At 39.1% G+C, this 19778-nt stretch overlaps 1 protein-coding gene across 2 annotated transcripts in view; it reads right to left on the reverse strand.

Annotated features, from left to right (window-relative positions):
• SLC41A2 (solute carrier family 41 member 2) overlaps positions 1–19524 on the reverse strand; it is a 42972-nt gene extending 23448 nt beyond the window's left edge. Inside the window, exons 1-5 of one of the 2 annotated variants that reach the window (XM_081958491.1) lie at positions 19143–19524; positions 11114–11824; positions 6378–6485; positions 5664–5735; positions 395–539 (exon numbers count right to left, since the gene is read on the reverse strand). In XM_081958491.1, coding sequence (XP_081814617.1) covers positions 395–539; positions 5664–5735; positions 6378–6485; positions 11114–11671 — 883 coding nt within the window. In that variant the 5' untranslated portion in view covers positions 11672–11824; positions 19143–19524. The remainder of the gene's footprint in view (positions 1–394; positions 540–5663; positions 5736–6377; positions 6486–11113; positions 11825–19142) is intronic. The other variant, XM_081958490.1, reaches the window with a different exon arrangement.
• Positions 19525–19778: the final 254 nt, after the last annotated feature.

The raw sequence follows: 19778 nt of genomic DNA on the forward strand, positions 1-19778 counted from the left end.
AAAACAAGACAGTTCAGTAATAATAAATAATTTACTAGCCAAAGAGGGAAATAATTTGAAAGTTCTGGTAGGCTCAGATTAAATTAAAATGTTTCTGTTAATTAAAAAAGATGTATGTTTTGTAGTTGGCAAGAGTTATAGTATATAGATTCAATGACAAATGTGGCCAAATAGAAACAAAGGACTATGAATGAAAGTAATAAATAAATATTATAAATTCAAAATACAATTGTTATTTGTTTATTTGTACTTATGGAAGGAGCCATCTACCATATGCTATCAACCATTAGACAAGAGTCTAGTGAACTTAACCTTGCTCTTTCTTTAAGTTGCATAATATTAATAATGTTAAAATTAAAGGTGTTTACATTTAAAATATTATATATATTTTTACCCTGTAAAAGTGATGCTATGAAGGCTGTCGCTACACTGCTAGAACACAAAAGAATCGAGTGATCAAGATGGTATTTCCCTTCGGGAATCCAACCCAATATGACTGCTGCCACAGCTGCCAAAAAACCAACTACTGTTGCTTGTACCTACAAAATAACAATAAATATTAAACATGAGAAAAGGTATGCTTCCCTATAAACACAATGGAGTTTATATACAGTTCTCTATAAAATTGAGGGTAATGTTCAGGAAATTAAGCAACTATCAATGCCAGGGGTGGCGAACACGCGGCTCGCGAGCCGCATGCGGCTCGCGGCCAAAATAAATGAGGCTCTTTGCCTCTTACCATTATTTAGTATACTGTGGCTCGGATCGCGCGCTAAACCCGGAAGTACAGTCGACGCGACGACGCTTGCCTGCGCTCCACCAGCTCAGAGCTGGTGGAGCGCAGGCAAGCGTCGTCGCGTCGACCGTACTTCCGGGTTTATCTCAACAGCACCCTCTGCTGCGCCCAAAAAAATAATGCTTCAAAGTCTAGCACAGTTGCTGCAGGATTCCGGTGAGGTTCTAATGATTGCTCAAATTAATAATAATGGTTGCATATTGAAGCTCTGGGTTCAGGAGCAGCAGAGTTTTAAATAGGAGAAAACATTTAATTGAATTTCCATGGTTAGTATATTTCCCAAAATTCTACGAGTGTTTTTCTCACAGCCTGTAATTGTAATAGATATCAAAGATAATCCAAACTCATATATATATTATAATACATATATTAGGTTAAAGGAAGATAATATTAGGACCAGGCTTTACCCATGTATAGGTTGTACTCGATTTACAATCACAATCTCGTCACTGAGCAAAGCAGTCATTAAGCGAGATATGTGACTGCTTTGTTTAATGACTGCAAGTGTGGCATTCCTGTTTGTGGTCATCAAGTAATCTTGTAGGTTGTTAGGTGGACAGAGATCCACATAAGGAAAGTAGGGTGTCTTCTGGGTGGTGGGAGTGATCTGGAAGGATCTGCTCAGGACTTGAAAATTCTGTCTGATGAAATCCAAGCAGGATTTTCAGTCCCTGAACGGAGAGACACTTGTGGGCAGCCTGTCCCATCCTGCTGAAACATTCTGTACTACTTTCTTTACTGTACTGCCTCTTTGCTTAGAAGCTGAAAATCCTTCCTGCCAAAATCCGAGTAGGATTTTCAGTCCCTGTGAAGAACCACTGTGCATGGCCTGTGCTGGGTGTTCTGGGGCAGCCCACACTGTGCTCCTTACTTCCACACTGTTTCTCTACTTTCTGCTTTGATTTTGGTTTCCTCTTGTCTTTAGCAGCTGGCTGGAAGAGTTTGCTCCCTTTCCACATATATTATGTGTTTAATATATTATTGTTAAAATTATATGCTTTTGTGTGAGTGTTTGTCTGTTTTGGCAGGTCACTGCGTGGTGTGGCTCTCTGACTCTCACAGTTTAAAATTTTGGCTCTTTTTGTCGAACTTGTTCGCCACCCCTGATCAATGCAATGAATTCTTGGTCTACTAAATGGAGATTTAATGGACTTCAGATACGATGAACAAATTGGGCAGCATGTGCATTTAATAGACCCAATTCACTGTATCCAAAATACCCGGGATGATTTACCATTTCTGCCAACTGAGGTACCACATCTTGATGCAATGGTTAAAATATATGTTGCAATGTAATTGCTGAAAATGGTGTACTCTCTGTTTTAACAGACAATCAGGAATATTGGCTCACATTTCCCCTATTTCATTTAGCGTTTATAGCACTATCATCAAATGTCAGCATTTTTTGCACATCTACCATCATCATCACCACACCCTTATTACTGTCACACGATAAAATGCATAAATCTGTAATGATTACTTTTTAAAGATGCAATAAAATTACATGTTATTATAATAACCGCAATACAGGTAGCAGTGGCAATCATAAAAATTTGTGCCAAACCACGTCTGCAACAAAGATGCAAATAACACGTTAGCACAAAATCAGGCAACCTGGAAACAGATAGCAGGCTCCTGCACTTGGCAGACAGATATCATGATCTCTACCAGAATAATTCTTTAAAATGGGATAAAAATATGTCTCCCAAGAATCCCTTTAGAGAGCATAACAGAAAAAGGATATAGTTTTATGGATTGCATAGAAACATCTCCACATGGGCATAAGCACAGCTGAAAAGGAATGTTTTTATACCTCTTTAACAAAATTGAAGACAGTAGTACATCCTGCCTGGTTAAAGACAGGTGAAGGTAAAGGTTTCCCCACACATGCAGGCTAGTCGTTCCTGACTCTAGGGGGCGGTGCACATCTCCGTTTCAAAGCCGAAGAGCCAGCGCTGTCCAAACACGTCTCCGTGGTCATGTGGCCGGCATGACTAAATGCCGAAGGCTCACGGAGCGCTGTTCCCTTCCCACCAAAGGTGGTCCCTATTTTTGTACTTGCATTTTCTTATGTGCTTTCGAACTGCTAGGTTGGCAGAAGCTGGGACAAGTAACGGGAACTCACTCCGTTACGCAGTGCTAGGGATTTGAACTGCTGAACTGCCAACCTTTCTGATCAACAAGCTCAGCATCTTAGTTACTGAGCCACCCTTGGTCAAAGTAAAAACCCCATGAAATTTCAGAATTAGAAACGAAGAGAAGACAAAATGATGATTCATGCCCCAATAAGAATAATCCATAATTTGTGGGGCTGGATACTGGGTTTAAATTAGTATTAACATTTCAGATGCAAACCCCCAATGAAAAGTTTCCAAAGAGAAGTCTAGGGTCTGCAGTTTACTATTAGTTTTTGTTAGCCCGGTTGATGTAAAACGGTCCCTGAGAACCAGTGGACTCAGATGCAAAAGAGAAAACATGAATTTCATCCCAAAATTCAAGCGATAGAACCAGGTTCTGGCAGCCCTAGAAACCATACTAAGATTCAGAGATGCATTTGGAATTGCAAGCATGGCTTTTATAAATTTGGACTGGACTGCTTCCAAGCTATTAAACTTTGTACAAAATGCAAATTGGTACACCATGAAGAAGCTGACAGATGACCTTAGCAAGAAAAACTTTGCTAGCTGCAGGAATGAAATGTCCCTGGTTTGAACAGAAGACTCTTAAGACAGCTGTGGAGCAATACTTGGCTAACTTGCTTGATAAGAGAAATGTGTGCCCAAAATAAGCGTAGAATTGCACACCATGTTTCTCTGAAAATAAGACAGGGTTTTATTTTATTTTTCTCCCCCCCCCCCAAAAAAAAAATAAGCACTTGGCCTTATTGTTGGGGAGGTCTTATTATTTTTGAGGTGCATGAGGAGACAAGTGTGGTTACCTCATGGCTGCTGCTGTGTTGTAATATTTTTGGGGAGGGCTTATTTTAGCGCATGTGCTCAAAAGCCTGACTGGGCTTATTATCAGGGGAGGACTTATTTTGGGGGAAACAGGGTATTTGTAAATACATGCCTGCTCTCCATTCCTTTGCCATTTATCTAACCTACTGTTGTGTCAAACAAACACTAGCAATCAAGGGTTTTTATTTTTTTTGTAATTTGGTAAGTTGTTCTTTAAGGCAAAAAGAAGCCAGTGCCGTCAATGCCACCCTCACTACCACCTGGAAAACTGATAAAATGTTCTCTGAATGTGGCAAACTGGGAATTGCACAATCTGCTAACACTGGGGAATGATGATTAATGATAGAGAGCTTTAATTATTGAACTGGTGTCCATATTAAAAGGGGGAGCCTAGAATACCTTGCCTTATTATCTTTTTAAATAGGAATCACATTTTATTTTTATTATTTATTTATTATTTTGACTTCTTAGTCGCCCCCTCTCCCCCAAGGGACTCGGGGCGACGTACACCAGCAGCGGTTATAACGATACAATATGGAGGAGGTGGAACAATAAATAAATAAATTACAATAATTTAAAACAATTAAAAACCCCAATGATAGTTAAAGTTAAAAAATTAAAATTAAAAATGCCCAAGAGGTGGAGAAGCTCTAAATTAAGCCAGGCCGGCTAGTCGGAACAGGTGGGTCTTAAGTTTCGTGCAGAAGGAGCGGAGGTCAGTCGTTGTCCTAATGTCTGGGGGGAGGTCATTCCAAAGGGTAGGGCCCATCACAGAGAAGATAGGTGCTCTTAATGGGAACATCCCACTCTCAATGAGATGTTTTAGAATAATGAGTTTGAATAAGGAGGAGCAGTTTTTTTATTTATTATTAATCCATTTTATATGCCGCACCCTCTCCACCAAGGGACTCGGGGCCATTGAAGATACCTGAAGTTTTTGCCATGGCCTCTTCCTTGGAATCAGATCAAAAGCAGATTTGAAACCCACAAAGGCTGTAAAAAGAGTGCCTTCGGGCTAAAATGGTGCAAGACCAGTTGTCTAAGGTTGAACAGCCTCCTCTAAATTCTGATTATTCCTCAATGTGACTACTTTCACTTTCAATCCAATCTAACAGTTTTAAATGAAGATACTTCCCATATAAGGGACGTGATGGCTCAGTGGCTAAGAGTCTGAGCTTGTTGATCAGAAGGTTGGCAGGTCAGCAGTTCGAATCCCTAGCGCCGCGTAACAGGGTGAGCTCCCATTACTTGTCCCAGCTTCTGCCAACCTAGCAGTTCAAAAGCATGTAAAAAAATTCAAGTTGAAAAATAGGAACCACCTTTGGTGGGAAGGTAACAGCACTCCGTGTGCCCTCGGCGTTTAGTCAAGCCACATGACCATGGAGAAGTCTTTGGACAGCGCTGGCTCTTTGGCTTTGAAACGGAGATGAGCACCGCCCCCTAGAGCCGGAAATGATGCAGGAGAATCTTTACCTTTTACTTCCCATATAGTTGCTTACTGAATTTAAGCAAGCTCTTTGGTCGATAGTTGGCAGGGTTAAATCTATTTCCTGTATTCTTATAGAGCGAGATAGCTATGACCTCATTCCACTCAGATTAAAAAGGTGCTTATATTATTTACTTAAAATAAGTTTTTTTTTAAAAAAAGTCAACATTGGGTCTCCACCAATCTTTATTATCTTTTAGCAACTCTCGCGGAATGAAATTATCTCCAGGAACGTCCCCGGATTTCAACCACACAGTGAGATCCCTAGCATCAGCTATAGGCACAGAAGGAAATCAGAAGTCACAGCTGCGGAAGGAACCAGCGCTGGATTAATTAATCAGAGAGAGATTTTTCTTATACTACTTCTCCTTGCTTCCAAAATGAATAGAAACAGAGTTGTAATGACTTCTTTTAATGACCTTACCTGTTTTAAAGCCAAATTACCAATTATTAGATTCCACTTCTCAATGGGGGAATCCATTTTCCCAACGTTTACCTATGAAAAGCAATAAAGTGTTTTAACAATGGAAAAACCTTAAAGCACTTTCCTTATCATTACTTTAAAGAACTAAACATTGAATTTTTGTAAAAGCCCCATTTCCAAATGCCATCAAGCTTTTTCAGCAGGGGGCTAGCTGAGGGCTTCTATGCAAGGCAAAAATGGCAACAATGAGCATACTTTGAGCCGAACCCGGAATTACGGTCATAAGTCCTTGCAGTCATAAATCAAGGCACTCATGTGACCGGAAGTAATTGTTTGGCCTTTTTTCATGGCAGTCATCAAGCAAACACTGCAGTTATTAACCAAATGTAGCAGTCATTAAGCAAACTAATTCATTTTATTAAGGGCTTTTTTTAAAATTGCAGTAGCATGAATGTAGAATGCCATGACCAATCATAAAGGTGACCTGTCTGATATGCAGTCACCTAACCAGGGGCCATTTACAACAGGACATAAAGCACCCAATTCATGACCATCGTAACTTTGAATGGTCGTACCACATTACCTGCCCGTAGACAAAAATTTACTAAAAAGTTCTACTATATGAGGTAGAAGTCAGAAGGACAAATTTCTACAAATGCGGCCACTCCGAAAGAAATAGTTGATTATCAACCCCAAAATGTTACCCAAACTTACTGCTGTGGATAGTCGAGATGCCAGAGTCATTTCCAGATTACCCTTCAAGCCAAGTAATGCAGGAACCAAGATGAAAACTTCAGTAATGTTTCGGAAGACTTCCCAATGCTATTCAACAATGATAAATATTGTTATTTATTGTTATATGTGGTCAATACAATATAGCTTGGTCAATACAAGCTATATTGACCAAGCTACATTGTTACATTGTTAAACTTTTCTTACCAACTAATGGTTAGCTGCTTTACAAAATATGAGGCCTTTTTTATTTCTGGAACTAATGGCGGACAGAAGTGAATAATCTTATACTACTGATTTTCATTTTAGATACAAATAAAATGAAATAGTCAACCTATTGCTACTACTGCGTTGGATTCATACTAACACCATGCTTTCCAAAACAGCTTGGATTTGATAACTGGGACTTAAATGGAGATATTTAATGATATCTTACTTCTTGGGGGGAGGAATATCTCCTGTTTTCTTTTCTGTCATCTGGATGAAAGGGGGACTATCTCCCTATTCTAGAATAGGTGACGGTGGCATCACTACCTACCTCAGGCATGTCCAAAGTGTGGCCCGGGGCCAAATGTGGCCCTTTTTCAAATTTCAAGCGGCCCGCAGCCTCTTCTCCCCACTGGAGTTATTTGTTTAGTCTTTCATAAAATACCGTATTTTTCGAAGTATAAAGATGCATCTTTTTCCCCTCAAAAAAGAGGCTAAAACTCTGGGTGCATCTTATACACTGAATACAGCATTTTTTGCCTCCCAAAACTCTGCCCCCTTCACCAAAATGGCTGCGCATAGCCTTTAGGAGGCTTTCAGAGTGCTCCTGGGGGGGCTGTGGAGGGCATAAATGAGCAAAAAACGGGCCATTTTTGGCTCAACTTTGCCCCCCCTAGCCCCCAGGAGCACTCTAGAAGCCTCTTAAAGGCTATTCATGCTCTTTTTTTAAAAAAAGGCCCATTTTCGTGAAAAATGGGCCATTTTTGGGAGAGTGCAAAAACTTTTTTTTTAATTTGCCTCTTCAAAATCTTGGTGCGTCTTATACTCTGAAAAATACGGTAGTCAATTCGCATTTAATGTTAAGAGTTCAAAGAATATCAGGCTGAATGATCGGCCCCACACATTTTCACCTCACCAAATCTGGCCCTCCTTGCAAAAAGTTTGGACACCCCTGACCTACCTAGATGAACTCTTTCACATGGAGAAAAAGCTACAAGACTGGACCTGGAACTCAGGTAGATGGGGAAGAGAGGGTGGACACTCTAGGAAAGGGGATCTGACAGGTTCTGTTACAAATTTATTGGCAGACGCACTTGGTTAACCAAACAAAAAACAAAAGCTTTTTATTACTGGTATTTCAAAAAACAAACATGAGTATGAATAGGCAGGGCTCAACATCTATTTCCTGCAACACCTGTTACATTTTTATGCTCCTCGCTTAGAAGAGCAAAATGCCATAGATTTGCAGTAAGTAGAGGAAAGAAAAAAAGTAGAAGACCTGATAATTAGCAATAAGTAGTGGCCAACTTCTACGGCTTCTCTATTGATGGGAAAAGACGAAGATTTATCAGGGGGAAAAAGTAGGCAATACAATAAAAACTGAAACAGGGAGCAATTCTCCTTAAGATATAATCAAGCAAAGTTGAAAAGGTCAAGAGTGGCAAATAGAAGTGACGCAGAAAATAATATGTACCTCTGGAATTCAGAAACACTTTCAGGCCCTTGCAAAAAATAATAATAACAAGACTAAACCTTCAGGGAAAGAAAGGGAGACACAGATCAGGACACAAGATAATGATTCCTCGAAGGGCAGGAGGATTTGTTTTTTTCTTGGACTCTGCAAGAAGGCAAAGATATGAGTCTTCTGAAAGTTAATGATTCATTACTAATGAGGAACCAAAACAATTCTGCGTCAATCTAACCCATCAGCTCAAGGAAGCATACTGTCTACTAGCAATGTGATGAAATAGTTTCTGTATTTTCCAATTCCAGTGGAAATTATCACTTTCTATGATATAATATAGAAAAACTACAACGGCAGCTGCTCGTATCCAACGAAAATCATTTGGCAATAGTTGGGCCTTTGTATTAAATTAGGTGGAGAATTAATAAAAAACAGTACTGACACTGTTAATACTTACAATTGCTTGCCCAATTAAGGATAATATATGGATGATGATTGCTAAAACTGATTTTTTCCCCTAACAAATATGAAAGGATGATGAGGGGTCTTAGACTCTGTCAAGCACGGTATTTCCTGGAAATTTCTGTTTGCCTTATTGATAACTTTCTTCTCCAGACGATGAAGGAAGGTCCAGTCAATACCAGCTATTCTTGACTTGGTATGAACCAATGGAGAAGAATTAATCAAGAAGATGGAAAGAAGAGGAATTTTGCTGGAAAGTGATACCATAATACTGGAATTCTTGCTTTCTTGGAAAAGTAAAATTGATGTACCCAGGGGCAATATTCACTTACCTTCCCTATCAGTTTGCAAATGTGAGCATGCGTGCATGCGCTCAGCCTTCCCCACATGCGCTTTTGGCCAAAAAAAGGACCTAAATGGGATGCCATAGAGCCAAGGCGTGTGGGCAAAGCCACCCGTGATTTCCGCTACCGATTCAGGTGAACCGGTCCGAACCAGTTGAAATACCACCTCTGAATGTACCAGTAGTTATACTGATATCTTGGACCTTTCAGATTTTAATAAACTCAAAGCAATGAAAATTCTGTGGCAGGGGAAATTAATATGAAAGATTTGGATCAATATGGATAAAATTTTCTAAAAAGAGAGATACTAAAAGCCCAAATCTAAACCACTCCAGGAAGAATAAAGCATGGAAGAAAACAGAAAACAACAAATATGTCTATACAAAGAGTTTAGTGTAGCCATAGTAAAATCTGAAAATAAATGAAACAGGGATAGTCTACTGAAAAAAAAGGGGAAAAAAGAGTACAAATAGCCCAGAATTATTATAATAGTGACAGGAAAACCAAAACTCAGAATTAACCTAGATTGCTGAAGGATGTTAAGAACAACAGTAAATACTGGTTTAAAAAATATAAAAAATAAAAATAAAAAAGCAGGAAATCTTCTGCCCAGTGTAGATGGCAAAAATCAAAGAAAGGACAGCTCTTGGACCCAATGTCTCTAACAAGTGCGTGTTCCACCAAGCAATTGTTTAGAGCAGAATAAATTGCATCGTGGAATACTAAAATAACATGCTAGTGGGCTATTGAACTTTTAAACATTATCTTTAAGAAAATGTCTGGAGATAACTGAAATGCCAACTGCCTTGTAGAAAGTAAATGTTATCCCTATAGACCAGCCACTCCAACATTATTAAAAAAAAATTAAATGGAATAATACTTAACAGAAACCCTATTTTAAAATAATTCAGATAAACCGAACAGCCTGTTAGACTGCTTGTCACATCTGAAACAAACAGATTTGGAGAAGAATAACAAAGATGATTAAGGAATGAAGACATAAAACTATTATAAAGACAGACACCAAATAGGAAGTGCTCAGTTTTGCAAAGAAAAGACTGTGGGAAGTTATGAGAGCAACTTCAACATCTAACAGGATATCACACATAAGAAAAGCTATTCTGCGCTATTTATTAGAGACATAATGAATAATGAATTTAAGTTATGGGGATGAGGTTATTCCGTTAGTCATTGCCAACTATAGGGGCGGTGCTCATCTCTGTTTCAAAGCCATTAAGACAGCACTGTCTGAAGATATTTCCATGGTCATGTAACCAGCATATCACACAGCACTGTTGCCTTTCCACCAAAGTGGTACCTATTTATCTATTTGCATGCTTTTGAACTGCTAGGTTGACAGGAGCTGGGGTGAAGACGGGAGTTTACCCCAATGTGTGGAGCTCAGATCTCGAACCTGGGCTGCTGGCTTTCCAAAACATCCAGTGTCTTAATCGCTGATCCACCATGCCCCCCCCATTAAGTTATAGGGAGACATAAGGCATGGGGGGACATTCTAATTGAATGTTAAGGACATATCTAATAATAAAAGCATTTTACTGTAAAATTATTTATCAAGAAAAGTGATGTCCTCTCTTCACAGGGTGGCAACCATTTGCCTAGGATATTTTAGCTTCGATATCTGAACTGAACAGAGACAGCACAGAGTAGTTCAAAGTAACCCTCCCAATGCTAGAATTCTATGAATCTCCCACCCACCCTCAGTAGATAGTTGTGGATAAACATAACTAGAAGTTTAAAATCTAATCAAAACTTGGAGAGATTCAAAAATCTGTACTGCTACTGAAACTGGGGATATAGTCATGTTTCAAAACATCACCCCATCCTGAAAACATGGACATAATCATAAATAAGGCACTCCTCATCCTTAGTATATATATTTTTTTAAAAATATAAAATGCCACAATTAAATCTATCATGAAGCATCTTTGGGTTTTCCTGAATCAATTTTTATTTCTACTAATTAGACTTAAATTACAACAATAAACTTGTGAAAAAAACACATCTTTTCCTACCCAGACCTATGTGCATTAAAACTCCAGAGATTTTGAAGGAAGTCAAAAGTTCTGCCAGTGTACTGCTATTCCACAGATTATTCCTCAAGTGGGGGGGGGGGAGCAGAAATTGTGGGGAACCGTGGAAGTGTTATAAAGATGACACTATCTAAAACCCTAGTCCAGAAACATCATCTTTACAGTACTATATGATAAGCAAATACCTACCTGAACAATATCTAGAACCATCCCTGCAGACACTGTTCCGAATCCTGCTAGCAAGAATGGTACAAGTATCTGCAATGCCATAATGCTACTAGATTCCTTGGGCTGTTTTCTACTTCCTTCCACAATGGGAGAAGTTTCATCACTGTCGCTAGATAAATGGCTGTCCTGCAGCATAGCATCCATTTCTGAAGAGTCAGTCCCATCTGAATAATTGTAACTTGCAAAGTTATCATACTTCGGGCTACAGCTGGATGAATTGTGTCCATTACTCCCATGATAGGCTGATTCTGAAAAGTGATGATAATCCATGCGTTGATCAGTCCTAATACTGAAATTGTGTCCTGATGGCTGCAATCCATCTTGCCAGAGACTATTTCCTTTCTTATGTCTCTCTTCTTGGGTTTTGTGATAAACAATTGGAACCATGCTCAACAGTAAGTTCAAGAATTTGTCGGACTGAATTGCATTTAGATTTATAGTCCAATTTACAAATCCTTCTTCACTATAGGCTTTATCATTTCTTTTCTTGCTGACAGATCTTCCTTTACAATTAGTCATACTGTTTTGGAAATATTGTTTTGATAATCACTTCAGCTCTCAACAAATTTTATAGTTATACAGGAACACAGAAACTGATTTTTTGTCTACTATGTAGAAAGTGTTCTTTTTATGACTTTTTGGTCTTGAACAATTCCATAACCCAGTTTAAATCTGAAAAACAATATAGCAAAAATAAATTAATTTCATCATTTCTCATATTTGATAGATTTCTTTTGAATGGTTTATCATATTTTTGCATTCTAACAACACAATTATATCCTTGAGTTATATTACTGTTAAATCCTCTACACAAGTACAACGTAGGAGAAAATATAAAGACACAATGATGATTTCAGAGAATACTGTACATAAACTCAATTAAACTAGTCTTTGGTGCTCTCTAAACTTGGTGGTTTGCTTGCAGATGTTTCATTATCCAATTAGGAAGCATCTATAGTATTAGTTAAGTATGGGGCTCACTCCTATTTATATACAATAGCTTGCCCTATTAATGTTGTTGGGGGTATTGTTTTTTATCTGCGGTAGTTTCTTGATTAGGTTATTGTTTTCTGCTGGTTTGTCTAGTGTTAATCCCTGTTTATCTAGGTTTCTGCTGCTGGAGAAGATACTTCAGGTATTTTTATTTTTGTTTCCTTCTAAGCACATTGAATGGTGTGTAAATGTGATTTATCTCTATGTGTCTACTGATAGCTGATTAGTCCAAACACCAAGCTTCCAGGAATATCCTAGCATTTTTTGGATTTATCTTCGTCTAGGATGTTTACCAGTTGAAACCATGGTTAAATTGATCCTGTGTTGTAAGATTAAGAAGTTTTCAATGTGCCAACAATGAACTTCTTAAGCTCCTTAATCCTCAATCACAATAAGGGATCATTTCTGTATGTCACACCAACACCACCATAAAAAATCCTACTAAAGGACACACAAATCAGATATAAAGCAGAGGGAAGTGACATGGAGTCTCTGTTTCAAGTTATAAAATAATTTTGGCAAGGGTTTTGCAAAGCAAGAAAGCACAGCTCTGACATCACATTTTTTAATAGCTCAAAATATAATATCTTCTGCCAATGCACCAAGTTTTGCAAAATCCCCTAACAAATGAATGGAATTATACTGATACTTTTAATTTTATTACTGATAGTGATTAAATAAACCAATGCATGAGAAAAACAATCAATCAGAAACCAAATGTGCCTTTTATTTTCTTTGAAGGTGTTCCAACTACATTTTAGCAATTTAAATGGTAACATTTTTAATAGTGTTCTTTGCTAATTAAAAACTAAAAGTTACTAGCTTAAGAACTTTTGTTAATGCTTAATATGCTTTATATAAGCCAAATTATGGAGTCAGAAGTAGGCAATGTTTAATTAAGTGGAGATCACGCATCAATATAATGAAAGGAGCAATACATAATGAAAGAAACAATTGAAAATCTTTTTACATTTAAAGGATTTGTCTTATTGATTCATTTGACAAACAAACAATATATCTTGGATATGCTTGCCATATATAATGAGGAAGATCATTCTTATGCATCCTTCATAATTTTGGAATAACATTTTCTTAGAGCAAAACAGCTATATTGTCTTTAGAAACAATTATGTATTTGCAGAAACTGTCTTTAATTATATACAAAATTACATAATGTTACATACAGATGCATCCTATAATATTGCATTGATTTAGTGATGTTGACTCCAAATTAAATTTTCTAAACTTCTATAGAATAAGCTATGCCTAATGACAGAAGGATGTAAACTTGAAGAACTTTATTTTGTGTCTGTCTATCAGACAATGAGAATATACACTTTTAAGTTCCCTTGGACTCAGAGGAGGAGGAGGAGGAGAAATAAAAGAGCAAATATTAGGTAACATTTGTAGCCATGAGATTTGAAGTTTAGACTTGCTCTTGCAAGGTATATATAGACTTTAGAAGTATCCAATGATTTTTATTGTTTCTGAGTGTGCTATATTTCACTTAAATTCCTGCCAGATCTTTATACGATTAGTAATCCTGTTAATTCTTCACTCTTCCTGCCAAATTGGATTACTGGTAATTACATTGTCTGCATTAAGTATGCCTCACGGGTCAGATCATAAACTATTTTGATTAGCCAGATTAGCAGTCTGCTCACGCGCTTACTGGATGAGCAAATAAGTACATCCTATGAGCATAATGGTTTCTCGTTTTATATGGTGTTCCTGATGCTTCATAGATAACTCATAATACCAGGATTTTCAGCAAAATTACTTGCTAAAGTGTTAGGGAATGGGCAGAATTGTAAGATTTATAAGGCAACATTTTGTTTTGATTTGCTAAAATATTTCTTGATCTTTAAAGTACTTTAAAGTATTAAAATACTTTATTTTACAGCAGTAGCTTGATCTGCATCTTGATCTGCACCGATTTTATGAACAGATATAGATCACATTATTTCCACCCAGATTATTATATCTAACGTGAATATTTATTTACATCTTTGTTTGTTTATTTAATATTTATCCCACGCATCTCCCCTTTATAAGGTTATTATGTATAGCTTACAATTTATAAAAACAAGTAGAAGAATAATTAAAACATTAAAACTACACATTAAAACTTCAACCAGAACTAAGAGATGGACAAGGTGGACATGAGGTCGTCTTACCCGATCAGCCATCTCCAATGTTGACTGCTCCCCTTGGGGCCCCAGGCCAACCAACAAAGCCAGTTTCCAGAAGGCCAAAAGAGTAGGGCACTTCTTCTGTCCACTTGTAGCGAGTTGCACAGGGCGGGAACCACAGTGGAAAAGGCTTTTCTCATTGACCCGACTGCTGTAATTACTTAGCATATGGGTCTGTAGTAGGCCTCTTCCAGTGGAGCGAGTGGAGCAGGCTAGTCCCATTGGGTCAGGTACTCTGGACTCATGCCATATAGGGCTTTAAAGGTAATAACCAACACCTTGAATTAGACTCAGAAGCAAACGGGTAACCAATGAAGCTCACGCAATAGCTGTGTTCATGTGCCACCCAAAACTGTGAGCATTCTGCATTCTATACCAGCTGTAGCTTCCAAATAGTCTTCAAGGGTAGCCCCATTGCAGTAATCTACCAAGTAATCCACTAAGAAGGCATGAATGACTGTGCACAGGGTCTCATGATTCAGATAAGGTTCTTTTCCTTGAGCGTGCTTGCTGGAATTCCTCAGAGTATATTTGTTTATTAGCTCTACATATGAAATACAATCTTTCTTTCTTTCTTTCCAGATGTTCATAAACTTCATCTTCCCACTCACATTGTCCAGTAAGGAATGCTAGAATTTAGACAACAATATCTGAAGGGCCTCTCTTCTAGCATTATCAATTCAAACGTCAAATCAAACCATAATTTTGAATCCAATCCATTGCTGACATTTTCAACTGCACATATAAATTGTGGGATGGAATGAACTTCCCAGCTACTGAGTAAATCATGCTGACTGTTATAGGTTTTCAATGTTTTAACTACATAAATTTCGATGATGCAGCAGCCCTGGAGAAGAACAAAACAATGGCTTATCGAAGTTGATGTTTTAGCACTAAACCCGGTCAAACATGGCTTGCTATTTTGGTTGATCAGACTACAGGAACTGCAATTTGACAAGCTATTGTATCCACACAGTTATGCAAGTTTGGAACAACTCCAGTATCTGCAGAACAGCCATATATATTTCGTACAAAATCATTAGCGAAAAGTGTGCTAAACATTTCATCTTACAGGGCAATAGAAACTAAGCTAAGAGATGAAATGCAATAGAATTCAAGAAGACTGAACAAAAGCACTGGTAAAAAGCAGACGTGTTCAACTAACACCTGACAAGTAGCCAACACCCAAAACTTTATCCAGATTTGCACTTTTTTGTTTTAATGATCTGGCAGCTCAGGGCAAATAAGCTGCCGAATATATTTGCCTCAAGCAGAAGTTATTTTCCCTGTCTTCACAGGCATTTTAAAGTTGGGAAAGGTAAACATTTTGACAGAGACAAATGAGAAAAAATGACACAACTAGGGCCACTCTAAAAGGGATTTGTGAAACCATTTTTCATCAATGAAAATTTACTCCTTAGAGAAAGTATCTTAGCATCTGCATACTAGTCATAACCAGGGCCACAGCATCTTATACCCATCCCTTTTTGTCTTTTTAGGTTTAGCTCTTCTTTCCAAAGCTTTTTGCTGAATCCCACCTAGAAAATAGGCAGTAATAATAGATGTTTTGGAAGTAGGGATTTTAATGGGCTCAGAGACATGTTGGCATCCTTGAAAGGATCAAATTTAGGTAAAAGAAGTAAAGTTGCTAGGATAATGCTTTCCTGAGGCCCATACCATAAAGATCCCTAATTTTTAACCAAAGTTAAACTTAATAACTTTGATGTAAACAGTTTGGCTGCCCTTTTATTTTACAACAAAGATGGCCAAATCAATTAGTATAGGACAGGGGTGTCCAAACTTGGGAACTTTAAGATTTGTGGACTTCAACTCCCAGAATTCCCCAGCCAGCTGGCTGGGGAATTCTGGGAATTGAAGTCCACAAGTCTTAAAGTTCCCAAGTTTGGACACCCCTGGTATAGGATAAGCAGGGGAAAAAAAATCCCTAGAATTTTTTTTTTTTGTTCCTAATATGAGGAGATATTAAAATATTTTGGTTGTAACTCAAAGCAATAACGGGATTTCCACAACTTTTCAATTGTTTTCAAGATGGTTGAAAAAAAATCTTTTATGAAAAGCTATAAAAGCCTGCCAAGGGGCATAACATCAGATATAATGATAATCAGAACCAGAGCCAAAAGTAGTTGCAGCTTTTAGCTTTGATAGATTATACCTGTTTCGTGCCATTCTGTTCTCTCTCTCCACCAACACAAACTGCAAGTTTCCCATTCCAATGCCATACTTCCATACTATTAAAGGTAATTATTGCTTAAAATAAAACTGTGCTAAATGATAGTGCCAAAGATCAGATACCTACGGAACAGAAAACCATTGAAATTAAGCTCTGCTGTGTTTTCATAACTTTGAAGGCCTCTCTCTGCCAAATAAAGTATAAATCTAGCACGGTTCGTAATCCTTCTTAACGCCAAGGAAGTACAGGAAGTAATCACAGCTGCCCAAAATGTTAAACTGAGATTAGAAATCCAAAATATTCAGGAGCCTTTTGTACAATATTATCCACCAATGTAATCAGTATACGTTTTAATCAAGTCCTGATTACCTATCTCTGCTTCAGATTACATTCCCAAAATATTATGGTCTCATTCATCACCTCATTTCTAATTAATTGTAATCCTGTTCCCTACAGTTTTGTGCAATACTACTGAAATAGCAGCATATTCCCACATAGACTTGGATCTAACTGGATCACTTACACACCTATTATACAAAATTTGGAAGCTTCTATATGGTTATGAAAAGAGAGAATTGCTGTCCTTCTTTGCAAGAACTGGATCTGCACAACAGAAGAAATTCACCCATGCCTTACATTTTACTTAAGATAAAGGTAAAGGTTCCCTTCGCACGTGCGTGCTAGTCGTTCGCGACTCTAGGGGGCAGAGCTCATCTCCATTTCAAAGCCGAAGAGCCAGCGCTGTCCAAAGACGTCTCCATGGTCATGTGGCCAGCATGACTAAACACCAAAGGCCACGCAACGCTGTTACCTTCCCACCAAAGGTGGTCCCTATTTTTCTACTTTATTTTTACATGCTTTCGAACTGCTAGTTTGGCAGAAGCTGGGACAAGTAAAGGGAGCTCACTCTATTATGCGGCACTAAGGATTCGAACTGCCAACCTTTCTGATCAACATTTTGCTTAAAGGGCCATGCAAAATGACAATAAGATAGTTTATTTAGCTGAAATAACTGATTATAATACCTTGGAACAGTGTTTCTCAAACTCAGCAACTTTAAGATGTGTGGATATCAGTTCCTAGAATTACTCGTTCTGGCTGGGGAATTCTGAGAGTTAAGGTTCATACACTTAAAATGGCTAAAGTTGAGAAACAGAGTTTAGAGTGACACAAGCCTAGTCTGTACCATATTGCTGAGGTTGTTATTCATATCTGGAACCATTTTTTAAAGAATAATACCTGATGAAAATTAGCATTTAATAGCTTAAACCTTAAATTTTAGCTTTAATATGTTTTATCTCTCTGGCTTTCAGTTTTTAAAACTGAACCTTTATAACAATATATTGTATATTGAATTTCAGCCCACATTATTCAGAAATAAAGTTGATGAAAATTTCTTCCCATGTCTCAGGTAGCCATTCTTCAATGATTAACAACAGCCAACATGCCAGAGTTGTTGGGTGGAAAATCTTGAGTTTTGAATTGCAAATATTTGTGGTGTAGAATTTATAGTTTGTGACAAATTCTGGTAACCTGATTAAAACCAGACAGATGTAACTTCATGCAATCAAATCAGTGATGAAGGGCACAACCCCCAGATATGCAATCTTCAAGTAAAAACTGAGAGTAAAGTACACAGAAAACTATCACAGTTCTTTTTTGTGATGTTTCCACTATGCTCTCCATGATCTCTACTCTCTAATCTGTTTCTAGTTTCTTCTCCATAAGTAACATCATCTGTTAATTATTTTTTATCCAATTGTTTATTGCCTACTGCTTCATTAAAGCAATAACCAACTTCTCTTTGTTTTTCTGACTTTCATATACTTTCAAGTCATTAATCTTTTATAAGCAAGAAATTGCTAAGCCAAGGCATCCTTTTGCCAATAACAAAAAATTACTAAATTAAAAAAAAACACAGATTGACCTTCATCAAGCTATATGCATGGCCTTGAATTGTGACTTTGCCAACAATCTTTTAAAGAGCTCTCTACTGAACTTCCTTGAATCAGCCAAGTTCACCTCCATGAGCTTTCCTTCTCCAACCCCCAAGCAGCAAAAATGACAAAGGTATCACATTTCCCTAGTGTAACCCTACCATAATTTACTATGACCAACGTCATGAAGACACTCAAGCTTGTAAATTGTAGGACGTGCCCCTTCAAAGACCCCAGCTGGGCAGAAAGGGCAACAGAGTGGATTTGGGGTGGGGTGGGGGAATACCCACCCAGTCAACACTATTGGAGGAAGGAAGTGACCTACTTTTTAGGATCCTAAGGACGTTATACAAGACCATAGGGTTCCCCACCCAAGCCTCATGGGATGGAGATCTCAGTGCATCTGCCATCCGTGGGAACTGAGAAAGGAAGGGAGGGTAGCTCAAAGCTGCCACCTTTTGCTGTCTCAGGTGGGCGGGGAGAGCCGAAAGGAAGGTCGGTTCCAAGAGAAGAAGCCGGGGAAGCCCCAGCCCAGGTGACGGAGGCGAAAGGCACGTTTCCTCCGAACCAAGAGCAACCCGACTGCTGCCTTACTTTCCTTCTGGGACCCGCCAGGCCAGGGAATCCCCTCCTCCGGCTCCCGCCTTGGCGCCCATCTCCAGCTCCCCCAAACCTACCTGGCCAGGGACGGCGGGGCTGGCCCCAGCCTCTCGCAGCAGATGCCGCCGCTTGCCATCCTCCGTCGGGCGCAGCGCCCAGAAGCTGCCCGCTCAGCACAGGAAGAAGGAACCTGCCCGGCGGCCGCGGAGTTGCTGACAGCTCCCACTGAGCCTCCGCCCCCACTGAGCAGGCGCGGCCAAAGTCGGCGGGGGCGAGGGGCGTGACTAGCCGAGAACCCCCACCCCGGCTGATGTGGCCGGTGCGCGCCGGAGATGCCTCCTCCGAGGACCGGCCGCCCCGCCCGGCGCCCGCGGGAGGGACGGGGACAAAAAAGGGCGGCGACGTCCAGCTCTTGGTCCAGCTAACTGGCCGCTTTCCCACCCGGTCGGGACGGGATCCTCAGTAGGAGGCGGGGTGAAGAGCCACCTGGTCGACAGAGCTTCCTCAAATCCGGGGCTCTCCAACTGAGTTGGACTTCAGCACCCATAATCCCCAGCTAGAGCGGCCTTTAAGGCCGGGCCTATTGAGAGGAACTGGGGAGGGGGATGGTCATGGTGCATTCTTTTTGAATGAAGCAATGCATATTATTGTATCAAGGTTGACTCAGCCGAGGTCGACAAAACGAGGGCCCAGATTGTTGGGGGTAATATGGT

This window comes from Natrix helvetica (assembly GCF_964273705.1).
Source record: "Natrix helvetica genome assembly, chromosome: 6".
NCBI classification, from domain to species: domain Eukaryota; kingdom Metazoa; phylum Chordata; class Lepidosauria; order Squamata; family Natricidae; genus Natrix; species Natrix helvetica.